At 42.4% G+C, this 21,715-nt stretch overlaps 1 protein-coding gene across 1 annotated transcript in view; it reads left to right on the forward strand.

Moving 5' to 3' along the window:
• Window positions 1–66: 66 nt before the first annotated feature.
• MAMDC2 (MAM domain containing 2) overlaps window positions 67–21,715 on the forward strand; it is a 59,880-nt gene continuing 38,231 nt past the window's right edge. Inside the window, exons 1-3 of the mRNA XM_050329052.1 lie at window positions 67–91; window positions 1,255–1,569; window positions 1,706–1,819. Of these exons, the coding sequence (XP_050185009.1) occupies window positions 67–91; window positions 1,255–1,569; window positions 1,706–1,819 (454 nt within the window). The remainder of the gene's footprint in view (window positions 92–1,254; window positions 1,570–1,705; window positions 1,820–21,715) is intronic.

Raw genomic sequence — 21,715 nt, forward strand, 5'->3', positions numbered from 1 at the left:
TTGATAAGGGAGGATACATGGGCTTAGCTGCTAGATCTGACCTGAAGGTGGGAACAGAGGGCAAACATGTCAAGTTTCCAGATGACATCAGGTATGGGGACCAGCAGATATGCTGGTGGAAGGACTGCTGTTGAGGGGCATTATGAACAAGGGCCAATAAGGAACTCATTAAATTCAATACAGACAATTGTTCAGCCCAGAAACTGGAAGGTAGGGCCCTGCAGAGATACAGGCTGGGGCTGGTAATGCCAGAGAGCAGCTGTGAGGGATGGTCCTGCACATTGGTGGGCACTGAACTGAACTGGAGCAGATTGTGTGCCTGGGCAGACAAGAGGGGTAGTGGTGCCTGGGGTGGTGTCAGCTGGATACAGCCCCATGAGCCAGAGGAGTGCAGGAACCATCTCCTGCTTGGCCCTGGCCAGCCCCTGTCTGGTACTGCCTCCAGTATATTGGGTCCCCGATATAAGAATGACTCTGACAAACTGGTGGGAGGCAAGGGGAGGCCACGGAGACAATTGGGCTGGAGACCCCGTCCTGTGAGGAGAGGCTTCAGGACCGGGTCTGGTTCAGCTGGGAAGAGAGAGGACTTTGGGGTCACCCGACAGCAGTCCTGGTATGGACAGGAGGGAGACAGAGAAAACACAGCTGTCAGAGTGGTGCATGAGTGGAGAGTGGGAGGCAGTAGCACTGCTGAAACAGTGGAAATTCATAGCACCCATAAGGAAGAAATGTTTTACCCACAAGGACAGCCCAGCACTGGAGCCAGGGCCATGAGAGGCTGTGCTGTCAGAAGCCTTGGAGGTTATTAAACCCCAGCTGGATAAAGCCCTGAGCAACCTGGTCTGACCTCAAAGCTGGCTGTGTTTTGGGCAGGATTTGGGCTGGAGATCTTCTGTGGTCCCTTCCTAACTGAGTTATCCTGGAACCTAGGAACTACAGCCTCAGCAGCTCCTGCACCATTCTTGGCTAAAAGAGAGAGGGTACTCTGCCATGGTCCTCTGGTAGGGTAAGTTTTGTGGCTGTGAAGGATAGCAGGGCAAGTTGTGGTAGCACAGGAGCCCTAGAGGGGTGGGAGCCCCTTCATCCTCGGCAGATGGGTTTGAGTGAGCATCTCACTACTGTGTACCAGCACCTGATGGGGGGTACATCACACCAGGCTCTTCGGCGGTGTCCAGTGATGGGAGCAAAGCGTTGGGCACAAGCGTAAACACGTGAAAATCCACTTAAAAGTAAGAAAATAATATTTTCACTCAGAAGGGGCTGATGCACTTCGGCGGGTTGCCCGGAGGGGCGGCGACCCTCCCACCCTGGAGGGCACTCCAGTCCCAGCCACCCCGGCCTCGGGCAACTGGCCGGGGCCGACCCCACTCCGGGACGGGGTGGGACGGGCCGCCCACCCGCGGTGCCCCGGGCCCTCCCCGCCCCTGTCCTGCCTCCCGCGGCCGCGGCTGCTCTCGCTGCGCCCCGCGCACACCCCGACCCGGGGCGGCCGCCTCAGTCCTGCTCCCGCCGCCGGCCCCGCTCCTCCGGCGCGAAAGATGCTGCGGCTCTGCCTGCTCGCCGCGCACGGTAAGAGCCCCGTGGGCCGCGCCTCGGCACCTCCCGCCCGCCCGGCACCGCTGGGCGCTGCTCCGAGGCTGCTCCGGGGTGGGCGGCGGCCCCCGGGCCGGGCGTGGCGTGACTGGGGCTCGCTTTGTTCTTGCAGCTCTGCGGCTCGCCGGGGCGGCCTTGCTCTCCCCCGGGTCGTGCGCATTCGAGGACAGCGCCTGCGGATACCAGTGGGACTACGCGCATCTGCCCTGGGCGCTGCACGGGGAAGGTGAGAGCGCTGCCGCCCCCCGGCCGTGCAGCTCCCCCCGCACTTACACTGCATATCCACGCGGGTACAGCCCTGCTCCGGCAGCTGCCGCCGCCCCCCGGGGGGAACGACCCCGGCATCCCGTGGTGCCGCTGCTCCTGGAGGTGCAGCGGTAATCGAGTTTCCCAGGGAAACAGCCGCCGTCGAATCCCTCCCGTGTGCAGATTCGGTCTGTGGGTGTCAGTCCCCTGACAACTGGTGATGGGCGGGCGCTGTGGGGAGGCGTCTGCACCCCCCGACACAGGTCTCTCCAGGATGCCTCAGAAGTCTCATTTCTTCTCTTGCCCTTCACTTTCTGTTGGGAAAAGGTGTCTTCTAACAAATCCTCTCTCTAAAAAACCCCTCACACCTGTCACATTGCTGTTAAGCTCCAATTTTTGACAGCATCAATGTGAACATACCAAAAGACTAAACAAAAATAAATACAGCATTGTTATAACTGGTAGACAAAATAATTTAGCTTCGGTTATGTTTTCACCGCAATGTCGTTCATGAAGTGAAAGTTCTGCTCACATAGTAAAAGGGACTGTGTGTTTTTAAAGTTTTTAAGTTCTGAAACAGGTGGCAAGAATAATGAAGCGGTGAGTACAGGTATAAAAGGATAGTCATCTCCTCACTATCCCTTGTCAGTGCTCCATCATCAAAACTGTCTGGTCTAGTCTATTCATTCCACCTGTCACTCAGTTCATAAAAAATGGGGGGGTTTGTACCCAGTTCTAATATATGCAAAAGTCATCTTAATTGTTAATTTTTAAATTGATCATTAGACTTTGAGAATGTACAAGGATTGCTCAGAAAAGCCTTCAAGGATGTCATAACTGAAATACTTGCTTTTTATTTTATTTATTTGTTTGATATGTATTTGTTAGTTTATTTATTTATTTAAATATACATAGATTTTCCTGTATTTTTGAAGATACTAGTGGAAATTTAGTAACCATCTTTGCAATCCCAGCTATGCCTCTTAGCATCGTGCCCTCTTAATCCACTGATCTGTGAAGCAAGATTGGGATTCCTTGGGATTGACAGAGAACCATATGGTAGTGGTATTGATTCAGCTCCAAGGGACTGTGAGATTTTGAGAGTAATACCTCAAATACCTGCAAAAATGGATGTGCATCATGTTGTGCACATCCATGCTACAGTGCTTCAAGAAACAAGGAAGTTTTATCTGAGGTTTGGATCAGCAGCCTGCTTTTTTTGGTCCACAGAACACAATTTTGGTTGTTGTAGTTTGATTTTTCTGTGCAACCATAAGCATACCAGTGGCTGCACAGCTTCTGTCATTGCTCATCTTATTTTCAGAGATATATAACTGGACTGTCATACTCTGGGAAGATATGTGATATACCAGCTCTGTTAATAGGCATAGTTCTGTCAGCATTTCCCTTATAAACAGTTTCCCACAGTCTGTAATTTAATCATAGCGAGTCATTCCATGCAAATATTTGGCACAGAAGGTCTCTTCAGAAATACATTCATATAGTCATAAATAAATCTGGTTGAAAATAGTTCATCCAATTCTACACAGCAGGTGTGCAAAACTAGTCTTCCTTAGGTGCTCTTTCATTTCATAAAACCGTGCTCCTTTTGGCAGCACTGGGTCCTGGTATTTGCTGTTCAGTGTATGTACATGTGGTAACTGGGACAACAGGGAAAGTTAAAGATGGGAGAGGCAGCTTAGGTTTGAATTGCTGGACTTCTTCCTTGCATTGCTTCAAAGTTGCTTTATTATTTTAAAATATTATTTGTAATATATTCATATTCAGCAGATCTCTTACAAGGATTATCTGACTTGCAGTGTAAGTTCGTTCTTCTTATAAATCTCTCAATAGTGTGATCTTGTGCCAAAATGTCAAGGTGATGTAAATATAACTAAAACTATGCCCAGAAATTTCCACTCCATACTTGAAAGTTTTTTGCCCAGTTGCCAAGGGCTCCAGTAATTTCTGATGAGCTAGGCACAGAAAGGAAGTGTGAGACCTAAGTTTCGCCTCTGTTTATAGCTACACATTTCCACTTAAATGAATAGGTTTCAGCTGCTTTTTGAAATGTTTCTGGCTTCTCTCTAGTGTTCTAGTAGTTCTAGGATACAAGAATTTTTTTGGTGTTTAATTGTAGGATTTTTATGATTGAAAATACTTTTATTTTTTAGCTAAAGTGGGCACTTCAGGGCCCATTTTAGTCAAGTACAAAAGAAAAATCTGAAGAAAATATTAAATACTAAAATAATTAGCTGTTTCACTCTTTACTGCTTTACTCAAGAATGGCAAATCAAGCCCTAATGAAGTGGGTGGTTGTAGGATACCAGCTGCATAAGAAACAATTCAGGCACCTGTCCAGTGCTCCCATAAACTTCTGCTTCACTGAAATCCTGTGTAAGCATCAAGCTCTCTCACATGACTCAGAATTCAGGAATAGGGCCTTCAAATATAAACACCAAGGTGCTCTTTTTAACTGAGCTTTTTGAGTGTCTCACCTGCTAGGCCAGTGTTTGCATTTTTGGGATTATAATGACAAACATTGTGCAAAGAAAAATGTAAAATGTAGAAACAGCTGAGGATATAAATTTGTTATGAGCTTACCTATGACTGAGAGGCACACCTAGCTGAGGTTATGGCCCAGGCTGGGTAAATACAGCATCATGCTTGAGGCAGCATGTTTTCAATGTAAACTGGGGAATTCCACGTAAATGTGTTTTGCTTCATGAAGTGGGTGTTTGTAGGATGCCGGCTACACAATTATATGGTTGCTCAGGAAAACAACATCATCAGGTAACCCTGGTTCTGAAATCTGATGAGGAACAGATGAGTTTGTGTGTAACTGGTGATAAGATCTGAAAGCTTTAAGTGATTTGCGAGTGCACATAAATGAAGCTGTCAGCGGTCCATTTTAACTTCAGAGGTGTAGGCATGCTCCCACAAATATTCTCGCATTCATGATGCCTCTGAAAAGATAATTTATTTTTAAAAATCTAGCTCAGAATATAAAACAAAGATCAAACTCCTTGGGCCTAACTAATGGGTAAGAAATTTAGAAACTGTATCTATATTCATCACTACTGTGATAATTAGAGATAACTGAGAAGCTTGAATATCACGTTGCTTCTACAAACACCTGCAGGTATATTTAGGATGAATTCATGTCCAGTTATTTTGGGGCATAAAGGTTTGCGTAGTGGCAGATTTCCACAGGAATTTACTTCTGTGTAGGCAGCATATGTGTGGCAAGGGAGATACCTAGTTAATTTTAATACATGCTGTCAGGCTTTGGAGGATAAGGTTTCATCAAATAATCTTGAGATTTTCTTCAACCAAATTGCACATTTATTTCAGAGGACACACATGCTTTGTAAATGCAAAATGATCTCTGAAACAAAGGAAGATACTGTATGTAATAATAGGCAGTAATCCTGAGTAGAGGCATAAATAAAGCCATGCAGACCTACTTGAAACGGCAGTAGGACACACATCCTTATATCCATTACAGCCATTCTGGAGTGTTAGATTCAGGCATTTTTTGCTTTCCTCCTAGCCCTGCCCAGCACAGAGCTGGCCATAACCTGGCTGTAAGAACATCTTGCTCACAGCATTATTATAGATAAATTTCATTAGACACAATAACTGTGGCATGTCTTTTCTGTGACTCTGGACAATGTTTACATTTTGCCTAGAATATCTGTACAGGGTTTTGTGTGAACTGTGTCTATGGGTATGTTTTGTTTTCCATTGCCCTTCATTCTAACAGGGTCCAGTTTAGCAGAGCTAAAAATAATGTGCATTTGGGCTGTCAGCTTAAGTCTGCCTAATGGAGTTTGCTATGCTGCAGCTGCTTGCCTGGATTTAAACACTAGATAAGAAATTCGTCTATTACCACACCACACTGTAGGAAAGAGAGACTGTTTATATTAGCAATGTGCTCCAAATACAAGTGATCCTTGTTAAATGTGCCCATGCACTGTTTTAATGAGTTTTGTGTCACTGAAACACTGAAGTTACGACTGGTAGTTGATACAGCCATATGCACTTATCATCCTTAAAAAGAAATAGATTTCATTCAGATGCGTGATGTAATAGATTACATGATATGCAAACATAGCGTTATTTTCTTGTCCTTAAAGTTTGCCTACTTTTTGCCACATTAGTCCAAAGCGCTGTTCCTGTGATACACTCCAAACAGGCATCCATCAGGTAACAGCTTATGGTAAGCAGGTAAGCAAGCAACATCACTAATGACTGTTTCAGGTTTTGGGACATACTTATCACATAGCTACACCTCAGAATGTACAGAAAATACTTTCAAGAGACAGGACAGCTAATGCAGGCCATCAGATAAGTCAGGCATGAGGGCAGCAGCACAAGGAATCTCAAATCTAAACACTGGCTGCATACTATTAAAATAGCTTGTATTTACAGCTGTGCCATATGACTTAAAAATGACCTCTTTTGACCTAAGCTCTTTCATCTTGTGTGTCACATCATTTGGTTGTAATACACAACCATGAAGCAGGTAATGATTGGTGATCCTAGATTTTGTGTCACAGCAAGCACAGTTCATGTCTGATGTGTGCTGTGTCATGCTCAGATACAAACCTACAGGCAAATAAATTATCACATTTGAAGTATTAGTTTTCTTTCCATCTATCTGCAGCACTTTCCTGTACATAGCGAAGTACACAGTTTGAAAACGTAAAAAAGGCGTAACACTGTTGACTTTGTACAACTCATAAGATGAGACAAGTGGTCTTACATGTTCGTGGTAACTGCACTTGGGAGTCAAGGAGACTTGCACCAGCTTGTACCTAGCTGCAGCATAACCAGGCTGACATACCACAGTGCTTGTTTGTAGCCAAGGTTTCACCTGAAAAATTCACCCTGACATGGGAGCTTATGGGTTTGGGTCTTCCAAACCTGTAGCCTGGACTTCTCTGCACTGAATGCTATCTGATGGAGGGTAGAAGCGCTTAGAGTTGGCACACAGTTGTTTTGCCTTGACCTGATAATTAAAATGTTGGTCTTCCTGGCCAAACTAATTGAATTTGGAGTGACAATTGTCCTTCCTAGTCACTCCCAAAGAGAGGGGAAGGAAAGTCTGACTCACACACTTCTGGTACACTTAGGTTCTCATGTTCCTATTTTCCTTCACTTCTGGTGCCATTTCTCCAGTACACTCTGCTTTGACTAGTCAGCCACTACTCTTGTATTAGCAGCTCATTTCTGCTTGCTGTTTTCCTGTTCAGTCTGTCAGCAGATTAGTAGTTTTACCATTTGTGAATAGCATTCCAACCTGCTCCAGCCTGCTCAGCTATGTCTTGCTGATCCCGGTATGAAACCTGACATTTTGCTTGCCCAGATATAACTTCCTTCCTAGATTTCTGGGCAATAGCAGTTTTTTTGAACTATGCCCAAATTACAGTTATTAGCATATTTTTTCCTCATCTTCAGAGTCAGGGCTTGTGCAAAAAAAAGATAGCCAAGAGCACTTTATGTCCATGGAGGGCTTCATTAGCAGCTGCCCATGCTTGATGACACTTTTGATAAGTCTGGGCTTTCCATTTGCAGCAGGGGAACAAAGACAGACTAAATTCTTATCAGTGAGTCACTGCATAAGAGATGAGTTTCAAAGCATTCCTTCTCTCCACAGGATGGGAACATTCTCATAAGTGTGTTTTCACATACAGCTGTTAGTGACTCAGTGCTTAGAGAGTTAGCTACTACTTTAGTGCATTTTACACTGAGCCATGGAGTTTGGTCACAAGAGAAGGAGGATCTCTTCATGTTTACTGAATAAACCTGCCATTTTTGACAATAGACTGGACTTTGTTTTGTATGAAAAAAAAACCTGAAAATAGATAATTTACCATTAGAATTTGAAAAAAAGAAAAGGTGAAAAAACTGTAGGAGGGCAAAAGAGTGGGAGTGGTAATGGAGGCCAAATCGCCTCAGTCAAACAAATAACTTGCATATCACCCCTGGCCTTGCAAATGTTGTAGAAGTAAAAATTCAAGTACAGACATGCAAATCACTTGCTGAAAACTGCTAGAAATATTTTCAGCTTTCTGAAAAAGAAGAAAATGAACTGAACTAAAGTTTCTTTTAGGAATTTCAGGATGGATGCATAGCATGAGTTTTTATATGAGTAAAAGTTCTGTCAGGCAGTACTTTGTGGTCATTGCACTTATTACACTACACGTGTAATCATCTTGAAAATGAAGAAGAAAGCCGATCATTTGCCAGTTCATTTTTGGAAGGGAGGGGAAGGTATTTTCAGCACTACCAATTTTCAGTATAAATTTTGATCAAGATCTAATGTGACTCAATATCTGTAGTGAGGAAAAGTAAGCTTGCACTTTTGCTGAAAGGGTGACCACAGACACTTCAGGAGTATTTCTTTTAGTAAATAGACTTGTTCTCCTCGCACATGGTACTGACTGTTCAAAATTTTAATAGAATTAGCCTGAAAATGCCTTAATAGTCTTATTATATAGAATGCTATCAAGTAGAGATATTTGAAAGCTTATTGAAAAAAGAAGCCCCAACCAGTTACAATTAGTTGTTTTGTGTTCCCTTTTTTTTTATTTCTCCCATTATATTACTTTCTGAGATGTTTAGTTCCCAGCCATTGTGTGCAAGAAGAGTACAAGCAATGCTATAATTACTTGACTGATTGAACTTACAAATGCAGTAAAATCTATGGTTACATCTCAAGAAAATACGGTATTAAAAAAAAAAAAAAAAAGAGATGCTTTTCTTTAATCTTTCATTTTTTCCTGTCTTAATATCAGTTTGTAGCAGTAATGCTACAAAAGGCCAGATAAAAGGCCAACATAGTAATTCATGTAACTTTATACAATGCTTTGATTGCTTAGAATCCTTCAATTGAACAATTGTATTGCTTCCATTTAAAAGAGTAAGAATCTTGTGCCCCATCCTTCCTTATGGTTCTAGGCAGCCCGAAATTCAAGTATGATTATTACAGTTCTTCTCCATATGAGAATCAAGCCAAAGATTCCTACAGTTTTACATGACAATATAGTGTTCTTTGATTAACGTGTCTTCTGTATTATATAGGTTTTCTTCCAACACTTTTTTTTTTGCCAAATGTGGCTCAAGATCAGTATATTAGACAACCCTAGTAGCATGAGTAGTGTGAGTAATTAATTTAGTGTACTTTGAATGCTGCTTTAAATAGATAAATTCTCTGATAAAGTATGAACTACATGTTACTAGCACTTTGCTGTGTTCTGAAACTTTGTGAGTCCTACTGTGAAACTGTCCATGAGTCATGGTAATTAGATTTCCACTTGAAACATCAGCCAAAGTCTTTTAGGAAACCGAGTCTTCACAGTTTTCAATTAGCAAACCACTAAAATACTTTAGGAGGCTCTGTTGTGACTTGACAAGTTTCTTCAAATTAGCTGGGCCACAAACTGTATTTCATATTAAAAATGCATAAAGAGCTACAGAAATGGGAGGGCAAATTACAGCTGTTGTATACAAAACCATAGTGAGATACAAAGTTATCAGAGGAAGTAATTCTCCACCTTTCAGATTCTCTTATTTTTTTGATGTTACATCACTAACAATTGATCAATACTTTGAGTCTGTTGCTTTGGCTATCACTCATGGTTCAAAAAGGTGTCAGCAGGCTTTTGCCTGACAGCGGTGTCTAGAGAAATGCTATTGCAGATGCATTTTTGGCAAAACATTATGCCTGGAGGGTAAGGAAGCCTTACCTGCTCTGTTAATAAGTAGGAGATTTACTTCCCTGTTTTCTGACAGTACTAATAAAGACCATGTGTTAATGCACTCCATCTACACAAAGTTTAGATTTACTCTGTAAACACTTCAATAAAGATCCACAAAGCACTTACCACTTGCAGTAGAAACCCTCAGCGGATTCCCTCCCTTGCCTTGTTTACCCACCTCTCTGAGTCCTTACTTTGCAACGCCTACATCTCCCTTGCTTTGTATTGCCTTGCATGCCCATCCCCTGCCTTGACTTGCCTGTACCTTTCTTTCTGGGCCTTGCCTTGCGTTGCCTACAACTTCCTGGCCTTGCTCTACTTACCCAAACTTGCATTTCCTTTCCATGGCCCTCCATCCCTTGCCCTGCCTTGCCTACTGCTCCTGTCTGGCCTTGAGTTGCCTACACCTCCCTTGCCTTACCTGTCATTGCCTACATTAAAAAGGTTCTATAAGCTTTCAGAGTCATCTCCACTCACAATGAAGAACATGAGAATTTCTGGTAGTTCTTAAAGCAAGAATGAAACAGAATAGTCACATGTATGTGTACGTGCCTGAGTCCGTTTATGTGTATATATGTATGAAATCTCTGCACCCTGATTTAAAAGAAGAAATGACTGTTGTAGGTCCCCTGTTGGTTGAATGATCTCTCAATTGTTGTTAGCAGGATATGGAGAACCTACAACTTAGTGGTACCTTTGAGGCTTGATTATCATGGAGCTATTTTTTTCTAATGTTCATGGCTGAAGAATTTCACAGGAAGCAGATATATTAAAGCATACTCTGATGCATTTTGTGACATGATCTTGTCATTTCCTACTTTTTTAGTAATTTCCATTTGAAAATTTGTCTTTGGTGTGTGCTGTTTTACCCATCGTTGTTATCCTGGGGAAGCTTTAGCAAAATAGTTGTGCTCCATCTAATGACTTGGCAGATCATTCTGCAAATGAATCTCCTTGACTGAGAGCACAGTCTTGCAGCTGTGTGGCTAAAGCTAGTCAAGTTCATTTTAGGCCATACAAGAGAGCTGACAGTAATTGGCATCGTTGTTTATTGGAGCCAGCAGGGAGGCAGATGAATGAATGGATATTGACTCTGAGTTGCTCTCAGCTCATCGGAATAGTTTCAGGCAAGTGATGAAACAGATGTAGATGTCTGTGCTGTCTCTTCTGACTCTGGTTGGGAAATAGAGTCCTTAATTCTCCCAAGCCACGTTCTCTCAAGCTGACATGCAGTTCATTATCAGTATTTATTGCTGTTGTCTGCTCTTAGCAAATCTCTTCTTCTCCCCTTCCCCCATGTGCCAGGTGCCTGGTGTACATTGAAGTAGTCCCAGCCTTAGACATGTAAACACTTGTGGCAAACTATCACAGTAATTTATGAGCTGTAAGTAGGAGCTGAAACCAGCAGACCAGAGACCTGGTGACACATTTCTTCATGCTTCACAATCTTATTGAGATATTTATTATCCCAGGGAAATCATATCTGAGTACCCAAGTGTCAGGCGATAGCCAATTTTGCTCTGTCTGATTGTGGTAGAATAACGTGAAAATCTGTAGCAGAGCTAGAATAATGCTGTTATTTTTATATTTTACCTCTACAGTAAATAATTTTTCATTATAGTGCCCGAAAATTTGGTGTCATCCTTAGCAGTTCTGTTCAGAAAAGTTGCTCAATACGGACAGCAAGAAAATGAAGAGCTTTTACACTGCTCTGGCTTTGAGCTATATAGCTTAAGCAGCAGTTTGCTCCCATAGCTGTGAACAAATCTGGGACCTTTCCAGTAATTAGAAGATCGGTGGTTTATGGTTTTCCGTAGCATAAACAAACTTGTGCCTGTGTAAATTCCCAAGTTCCTATAAAGGGAAGTAAAAACTGCCTTGAGTGCTATAGCATACATGCAAATGCAAACTGTAAATGCAAGTATCCTGGTACCTGGATTTTAAAAGTGTACCAAATGTATCAATAATAATTTTATTTAATAAAACTGGATTTACTTGATCATTTTTTCCCATATAGATATGTCTCAGAGACATGGTAATGTCCTGGACACAAACAATGATAGAATCTGTTAGTGTGCAGAATAAAGTCTGTTTTCTAGTCTGTGGCAATATACTGGTTTGCTTAGTATCTGCATCTGCAGTTGCATATTAAGCTTCACGATACTTACCATCATCAAACCAGTCAGTAACATCTTCATATATATCTTCAAAAACCTACATGCAGCTACATGAATGCTTCATTTTAAGATGTTGCTTATGGAATTTCAAGTAGGGTGACCTGTAACATTTTAAAAGTGTATCCATATAGGTAGGCAATGTTAATCTAAACTGTGCTCTTTAGAAGATCAGTTGAGGTTCACTAACAAGCAGAAGGAGTAAAAACAAATGAATCTTTACTAGTTCCTATACAGTTCCTTTACAGTCATTGGTTTGCATTTTAATTCTTAAAAGACCTTTTGCAGAGGGCTTTCTTTCCTGGCCAAGGATGTTCTTGTGTGCTTGAGTGGAAACATGAGAGGCTTTATACCAATACCAGATTGTTCTCTAAATATAGCCATTTCCAGTGGTTATTTTAAACTAAGTGTCAGACTGGAGAGTTATTAGGACAGTAGTTTGTTTGGAGAAGAAGAGAGAACTTTGCACAGTGAAGTTGTCTTATATGGAAATAAGATGAGTGGTATGTGCACTTTGGACTACCACATGTAGGTAAAAAAGCAGAGAGCTGTAATCAGTTTTTGTTTTAATATGAATTTGGAGTAGACTTCACAGCTGCTGGGTGTTGAAGCCAAAAATAGAGCTACATGATCAACCACACCTTAATAACAGGGGACTCTGATAATCTTTTCATGTGGTAGGTCAGCTAGATATTTTTCTGTTAGTTAACCTTTCCATAGCTGCTTAGTGTTTGTGCTGTTTCTTTTTGATAGATCATTTTGTGTTTTCTGTTACGTATCTAGAAGGGAGTTTCACTGCTACACCTTTAGCTGACCTGCAGGTTAGACCATTGTTTTTAAGACAGATAAAGTAACCACTTACTGCAGCATTGCATATGGAATCCATCATCTTTGGTGTTTCTGTTTGATTAGAGAGAGAGAGAGTGAGATTGAGGGGCTTGGAGAGAGAGGGAGAGAGAAAAAGAGGAAGAGAGAGGGGAAGAGAGAGGGAGAGGAAGAGAAAGAGAGAGAGAGAGGAAGAGTTCCAGCTGAAGCCCAAAGCAGTAAGAAATCTCAGCAGAAGTTCATGTTTTGAAGATATTCAGACAACTCTCTGAAAAGAGGAAAAAGATGCTTTATCTTTGAAACTTGCTGGAAAATTGAATTGTTGCCTGCTGAACACATGCATGAGCTGAACCTCTGTCATGAGTGGTACCTTTTCGGATTCAGTGATTGTGCCATCCTATTTTGTACAGTGTGTGTATGACCTGTATTGTACTGTAGTCAGTCCCGAGAGAGAAGGGTGGCAGACTGAAGGGTCCTCATAGCAACATAGTAACATGCTGCTCTAGCCTCACAGCCTCTCTCTTTTGGAGAGAGATGCGTAATGAGCAAACAAGTAAAGAAGGTGCTGAGCCGGATCAGAGACACTGGTGCAGGCCACACCAGCATAAGCCTGTGCACTGTGTTCTCCCGGTGAGTGCCTAGTGGGGCATATCTTCATCCATTTGAACCACTAAAATTAGTCAGTAGGGAATGCACATGTCTGCCACACAATCCTGCAGGCCATGATTAGACGAAACTTCTTGATATAATTTTTTTTCCACTTTTATATTTGTTGCAGAATTTAAGCCCTCATATACTACTGAATTGTTTCTTGTAGAAGCCTAGGACATAAGAGGCTAATATATATGTATCAAACACTGATAGCTGGATAGCCGTGGAGCCAATCAAGGATTGTTGGTAATAATAGCCAAGGATTGTCAGTAATAACATGCTGTGATAAAGAACAGGATGTGGCTGGAGAAAAGGGTGATACAGAGGTAAGTTAGCACTTTTCTGGGACTCCCCTGCTGGAATCAGTCTGTATTCTCCTGAAACAGACTGGTTCACAGGTCTGAGAACAGCTGGGAAGCAGAGACATTTTCCTCCACATTGTAAGGTCCATTGTCCATTGCAAGGACAACTGTGGGCATTTCTTGAGGTCAATTTCCTGACTGTTAATAGTCTTACACTTTGCTTCAAGAGTTGGAAACATGGCAAAGAACCAATTTCTTTATTTGCAAAAGCTAGAAGATAGAAAAGACTTTGATTTCTTTTTTAAAGCAGATTTTTAAGAAGCCAAAATGGAAGAAAAAAGTCCCAAACCAAAAAACCACCTTCTGTGGAAAAGAAAATAAAATACAGCAGTTTTAAAGGGAAGGAAACAACCAAGTATATGAATATTTGTGTTTTGATGCTTTCTTTGTATTGCATGCTGTATCCCTTGCTTCCTAAATCATTGTGGTTTTTTGCTTCTGAAAATTTACAGAAAATTTAGTTGCCTATTTGCATGATGTATTTTATTGATTATCCCCTATTAAAATTTTTATTTTTTAAATGCAGTCAGCTTGTGACATTACATTTTCCTAAATTCTGAATGTGAAGATTTTTGGCCTTAGGTGATTGTGGTATACTAGGTCAGCTTGGATCAGCTTCTTGGTATCATTACAGACCAGCCTTTTGAAGACTGGTATGTGAGCCTTGTACTTTTCTCTGTAGCAGCACTAGTTATAGAAATGCTGGCTCGATACTTCGGGTTATTTCAGTATCATGCGTTGAAAAGTTGTCTTTTTTTCCAAGTTCCCAATGGTCATAAATATTCCACTTGTTTTACAAGATAAAACTTGGCAGGCATCCTCTTCTGTAGCCTAGTTTACTCTCAGCTTCTGAGGAGCAGCAGCTCTGTGAGTTTCACCCTCTGTGTGCTCTGGAAGTGGGTCTTTCTCCTGCCCTATGTCAGAGGAAGAGGCTGGGGACCATGTCAGAAAGCTGCACTGATACCGTAGGGCAAATGTCTCTTGTGTATGAGTTGTGAAGCAGCTGTTGATGCTATTTGAGTTTGTAGCTTGCAACAGAGGTGGGAAAAAACAGTCCTACACCTTCACTTCTAAGAGTTGAGCAGCATATGTGTTAAATTTGAACTCAAAATAACAGTTGTGGAGCTAGTATAATCACTCATTAGCATTTAATAAAGATTTAATTGTCTCTGTATTCCCAAAGATGTCCATTGATACTTCTTGGATGAGCACTACTTCAAATTTCTTCAGTAAACAATAAGCTCTCTCTGCAAGCAGCCGAAGTTTCTGACTCCCAAGGGTAACAGGCAAAACTGGTGGGATCAGCTGCTGGGGCAGACTTGAAAATCTGTTTCTTGAATTATTTCACTAGAAACAAAGTGATGAGTCATTGCCAGTGACTTGTGCTGGCACTGTCAAGTGTGGAGAGCAGCAAATGGGAGTCCTCACATGTGCTCAGCTCAAGCTCCTGGCACTGATTTCTTCCCAAGGGATGCACATTTGCAAAAAATACTTTTTCAGCAGAGAATTCACTATTCACTGTTCCTGTGGAAGCTGTAAACACAGAGAAAATGTGTTGGGACCGGTGCTGAATGTGTTTGTTGACGCTGTGTGAACTTTGGTAACACCTTCAAGCATGCCAGCATTTGCCTTGTCTCAGTTCTGAGCTATACTTTATGGCAAATGCAACACTAAAAGGCATTCTCAGAAAAACTGGAGTAAGGACTGTTTTTAGAAAGACCACACAAAGCTTGGCAGATAGAGAAAAGTTATTTCTGTGGAGTTTATTTTCTGCATAGTTTCTTTTTATTTCTAATAAATGCAAGGCACATGCTGCTTAGTTGGGCTCATATGTTGATACAGTCAGTATCACAAACAGCACAGGCAGTCCTCCACACTGGAAAATGGCACCAGGAACTGGGAGGTAATGGGGAATAGTATTGCAGTGTGCTTGTTTTACATTTAATTCATACCTAAGCATCCCTCTGTGACCACTCTTGAGTATTAACAGCCAGCTGGGAGGATGCAAGTTAGATCTGCTGGTGGCTTTTTGGGTCCCTTGACTACACTGTAAGCAATAAACTGGGTGACACATTTGCAAGGGAACCACTCCCTAGGGGTAGTGTTAAGTGCCTGGTGAGGTTTGGCAGCCCTAGTGTACTAGGGTAAGTTAATTCAAATGGTGTTTTATGGATTTACCTAAACTTCATTAATGTCTTTGTGATCACCCTAGGATATTTAGGATACAGAGAAAGTAGAATAAGACTTAGTAGCCTTAGTAATCCTTTAGGGGAAAAAATAATAATAGAAAAAAAATTTAATGAGAGGCCATAAACTCTATTACTTTGGAAAGTTTTGACGAGTTTTTGCTTACTTTGACCATGAAAAAGTAGTCAATTAGGGCATCCTGAAGAAAACAGTGTCGTGAACTGTCAGGGCCAGATTGATAGATTTTTTCAATGACTCATTTATATCTGAAGTTCTATTCCAGTCTTGATAAATGTGCCTTACCATTCAAATGGGGTGTGCTAAATTCCTTTGTGAGCAATTACCTGAGAATAATACTGGATACTCACTGGAATGATATTGAAATAAGTGCTAAAATTAACCAAAATTCTCATTAGCTTTTCACTTCAAATGTAATCTAGAAAAAAGATAGAAATATTTGGGGCTTTTGTTAAGAATAAAGTCTTAGCATCTGTGATGACGAGTGTCTCAGGGCAGCTTGGGAGTGTTTGAAGGGGTTGCCTGAAGGAATGAATTTGTTACCATTATGTAACAAGGGGAAGCAGAGAGGCCACCAGGACATGACAAATATGAAGAGTGGACTTGGCCAGACAAATGGCAGAGCCCTGTGCCTATTCTGGGTGGCATCAAAGGCCAGAAATGAATCCAGATGTATTAGGTTGTACACTGACTTGGACTCAGTTACAAAGAAGACTTTCACTGGCTATATTAGTTAAAACACAAAGCCCAGGGAAGCTAAAATGTATCAAAATTCTTGTTCCTTGTAATCAGCAGTTAGATACCTTGTACAAAGCAAAATACTGCTTCCTGAATCTCCTAGATGCCTAAACATTCATGACATTGATTGGCATCCATCTCTTTCTGTTCCCTTAGATTGTAGTATTCAGAAGGAGATGTCTTTTGCTTTTGATACCAAGTGATCCTCACTGGTTCCGGGTAGTTCATATATCTGGCTCTGGGCAGAAGCTCCACAACTGAATCTCCTTCCAGTGGTACTAGAGACTACTGAGGCACAGGGGAAGGAGCTCTAGAGCATCAGCCCCTCCCACAGATCCCCACAGCATCCTGTAAAATACTTCGTAAATCTTATGGATGTTCAGACCATCACTGTGCAATTTGCTGTAATCCCCTTAAAAACTGAAAAGTCATTCTGGGATTAATTAATATGTGCAAGTTGCAGGTCAAAAAACAAAACAAAAAACCACCCAAAACCAAACAACCAGCCAAACAAACAAAATCAAGCTTTTGTTTCTGCCTTTTGATTTGTAGCATTTTGTATTTTTTAAATTGGCTACTCAGCTAATAGGCATGGAAAGTAATGATTGAAGAAGAAAGAACAACAAAGCTCAAAGTAGCCTTGGTAGGTTGAATTTCTGACTTCCTGGACTGTGAAATTAACTTCCTTTTTAATTTTGCCATTTTTAACAATTTCCAAGTGTACTTGGTCTGAAATTATATTTGTTGAAAGTATTTCCCTTGTAGGATTAGGGTTATGACCAGAGTCCCTGTGCTCAGCTTGCAAAGTATCTACTCTAACCATAGAGTGTGGATATGGATCATTTGAAGTGTACTTTCTACTCAAAGGGAAGTGTTAGGATGCTGTATGCATTATACTTGAATCAAAAATCTGTTGGTAAGCATCTCTGGACATAGGGTTATCAATATCTAATAAATGTGATGGTACAACAGGTTACACTTAAATCTACAGTAACAAGGATGGATTTCAGGTTTAAATGTACAACTGTTGTCCATTCCCTTAAGGTGTGTGTGAGATGTTCTAGAAATTACAGTTACATAATCTGGAGCTATTTTGATAAACCTTCAAAAAACTCCATTCTCCAATATTGTGGGTTTTGGCTCAGTCTGTCTGTACACCTGACAAACTTCCTCAGTTGCTACCAGCCTCCTGCCAGGTAGGAATGATGTACAGGACTGAAAGCCTAGAAGCATCCCTAATAAACTGAAGCTAGTCTTTGAAGTGGTTAACTGATGGACGTTGTGTAGAACTCCAGGAAATACTTGCCATGGTCCTTACAGTTCTGATGTTCAACATCAGGAGTGTCTTCCTTGGCTGCAGGTTTTGTGGTTGTGGATGCTGAATCTTTACCATCACATATTCCCAGTCCAGGATGAACCTTTCAGGGCAGAAGATGAGTCACTACAGCTGCTTTCTTGCTTAGGGTGGGTTACTCAAGAGTGGCTATTGAGTAAATAGAGCAGCAGCCAAGAGGCTGCCCCACCAGCGATGAACCCATTACAGTGACCTCCAACAGTATTTGGAAACTGACGGTACAGTTAGGCAAGTTCCCTCAGGTGACCCTTGACCAGGTAACTGGCAGCACCTGTGAGGATCTGATTAGCTCACTTGTAAGCTCTTCCTGTAGCCAGCTATTTCAGCTCATGTATATGCCTTGTCTGTTTACAGTTCTGTTTGTATTTTGTGATGTGAGATCATTTATCAGCCCACCATGAGCCTGCCAATCAACCTAGTGATTCTGGTATAAAAAGAGCATAAAATTGCCAAGTTTATGGAAAGCAGGAAAATGAACTCATTGGAGTTCACCTTCTGAAGTCAATAAAATCAAATAAATATTTTGATTTTTTTCTTTCCACGTGTGTAGGACCTGGGACCTAGCTAAGTATCAGAATAAACGTAATTTCTACAAGCCAAGTACATTTATAACTTCCCTCAGAGGGATAAGGCTTGTGGACAAAGGTTACACTTTAGGTGAACTGATGTAGCTGGGAAAGACAAGTGTTTAGGCAGGTGGATGTTTTTCAGGGTAATGCAGTAAGGCCAAATGGTTTGGCAGGTGCCAAGAGAGCAGATCCATGCAGTAAAGTTTTGCTTTTATAATCTTTCACTTAGTACATGCCTGTAGTTTGCAGATGCACTCCAGAAGGCCACCAGTTGAGGCTTTTTTCTTTCCTCAAGAGAAAGGTCCTGGCTCAGGACCCCCCGTGAATGCTGTGACTCTATTCCCTCATGCACCTAAGTAGAGTCATGATGACTTTTGTTCTCTGCTCACCTGAACTCCAAAGCTTGCTTGTCCTCTCCCTCCCAAGGCTGCTGCTTGCTGTGACCAGAGTCTTCCTGCTTCCCTGACTGAGTCCAGGTTTGCTTCAGAGCTTGCCTTAGATGGTGAGCACCACAAGCTTTTAGTTTAACCCCTTTGGAGCACACCAAGGACGCTGTTCAACCAAGAAGTCATTGCTTTTGAAGTACAAAATCTTCCAGATTAATGGAAATCCAGAAATGCAGCTGCCAAATCAGGGTTGACTGGGTTGGAGCATCTCTTTCTTCCCTTTCTTGAACTCTTAGTCTAAGTGTGGCCCCAGAAATGCCCCTTTTTAAAACACAACAAGAGTCCCTTGTTTCACGGTCTGACTTGCTAAATTTCTTGTGTTGGCACCCCTGTGGGATGCTGGCCAACACTTTGCCGTGGGTTGCAGATCTGGTGGATTTGTCTTCAAAGAAGTGCCACCAAAGCTATGTGGACTACAATGGGCAGGTTTGCCTTGGCCAAGCTGAGATGTGCTCAGCACATAACACAAAGCAGAGTTACAGGCATTCTCCACCACACCACATCACATGCACCTGTGTAAACAAAGAAGAGGTGTGGTGAGTGAAGTAAATAGACAACATAATGCAAGGGAATACCATAGTTGTGAAATTTTGTATTCTTTTGCTGAAGGAAGGCAGCGTTGTGATGCATTCTGCCAGGGCAAGCAGCTGTGCTGGGGGAGCTGTCACAGTGCCTTCCCCTGTGTGATTGATCTTGCTGGAAACATGATTTAGTCAAGAGACAGGGGTAGTAATGAAAGAGATGAGCACTGAGAACAAGTAGATGCCTGATAATTTCTACTTTATCTGGTTTTTATCTTTAATATTCCTGTGCACTGGGGACCATGGAAACTGATTTAGGATGACAAAGAATAAAGAAAAAGCTTTTCTCAATTTTATTTCCCATTCAGAAATTCACAGCAGGGAATCATGTGTCTCCAAATATTACCTATGTTCTCCTCAAATATACCAGCTAACAGAAGTAATGGAGATGGCTTTTTGAAAGAACTGTTTGAAGGAAAATCAGAGATACCAGAGCAGAACCTGGCAGCCTGTGTGTTAGCAGATTAAAAGTTGTCAAAATTATGTAATGAACAGCATAAAAAGGAGAACTGAGTGGTGTGAACAGCAGATCGCTGGGACTGGAACAAGCAGAAACAAAATTTGAGAAGTGTATAAAAATGAGTGAGGTCATTGTGAAAGGAAACAAACCCACATGTGCTCGGAACAAACAGGAGATCTGGTGTAATTAGTGCATGATTTAAGTGCCTTGGGACTTGAAGGAGAGCAAGGAGAGGAAGCATCCCCAGTGTAGTGGAGGAACTCCTGTAAATCAGAAGCAGAAAACAGCAGCTCAGGCTGGGCCCTTGCCAGTCATTCACAGGCACACTGACAGATGGAGGCTGGAAGGCTTTTCCAGATTGGTAGTAGCTGCAACCAGATGCTGCAGTCACAGAGTGTTTCAGGGCTAATTGCATTACTTTTATGGTTTTTGACAGGCTTGCTAACAGCTGTATTTCTGAGCTTTCTGGGGAAGCAAAGGGCAGGGCAGGAGGTGGAGCTGGTAGTTAATTCGTAAAGCCATCCTCCGAGAAAGTAGCCTTGAAAGATTTATCCCCGAGGGCTGGCAAAAACAGGACCTTTCTGGCCAGGTCTGGTGGATGTGACAAAAAAAAAAGATCAAATGGCTAACCTCAGTCAGTGTATGGAGTCTCAGTTTCTAATAAGTATTACTCAGCTTTGTGAGAATTACCTGGAAATCCTATTGGCTACCTGAAGAAGACAACTATCACAGGGATAGATTTGGTGGGGTACTCAGGTTCCCTCCCTGCCTAGACAGTGACGGGGGCTTGGGCAGCCAGCAGTGGTCAGGCAGGACCAGAGACTTTTTCTGCAAAGAGGTGACAGCTTTATGCTTGAGGTGCCCCTGTAGACACATAAGAGGAGGAAAAGCCTTGACAGTAGCAGTGCATATTAGTCACTGCAGACAATAAATGCAGAGCTCCCATCTTGTGCTTCTCCATCCCTCAGCTATTTTAACAGAGATGCTTTTAACTGTGGAGGGGTCAGAGGCTTAAAGAACAGAAAACTACACACCATGTAGTTCTGGTGTGAATCTTAACAGCTTACAGCTTACCAGAAATAAACTCATCTGTGGCTTGATGGGAATGAGAACACCAGTTATGCCCTGCAGCATCAAGTAGCTTTAATCATGGCACCACCCTGAATGTTTTGGGACTGAGTCTCTATGTTCATTAATGTGGGCCAGGCTTTTCCACTCAGCCCTATGTGTCTTGTGTTCACTGGAGAAGCTACTGCTGCAAGTCTCCTGGGACCAAGGGGAAGGGACTAAACACCAGCTCTTGCAAAAGTGGATCACTGCTGCTGCACTTCCCTGTCTGCAGGATTAGGTTGAAGAGGGGGCGTAGGGCAGACCCCTGAGGGACCCAGTTGATGGGCAGACCTCTTTTTGGGGTCAGGGAGAGATGGCAAGAGGTGATGCTTTCTCCAGCTGCCTGAGATGCACTGCTGCTGGTGAGAGACCTTGATCACACTGGAGGTCTTGGTGGCTCTTGATGTTTGGTGCCATTGTGACTGAGGCTGCCCAGAGGGGTCTGCCTTGTTGTGGGCAGACCAGGCAGCGAGGGGAAGCCTGCAGCCAGCTGGGAGTTGGCAGCCTGTCAGAGCTGCTGCACAGCAACAGGCATGGGGACCTGGGGTGAGGGCTCGGTTCCCTGTAGCCCAATGCTGCCTAGGGACTGCAGGGACTGAAACTTGCTGCAAAGACCAACAGCCCCAACAACTGTC

The sequence above is a fragment of the Myiozetetes cayanensis genome, unplaced genomic scaffold, assembly GCF_022539395.1.
Source record: "Myiozetetes cayanensis isolate MyiCay16 unplaced genomic scaffold, myiCay2020 scf4, whole genome shotgun sequence".
NCBI classification, from domain to species: domain Eukaryota; kingdom Metazoa; phylum Chordata; class Aves; order Passeriformes; family Tyrannidae; genus Myiozetetes; species Myiozetetes cayanensis.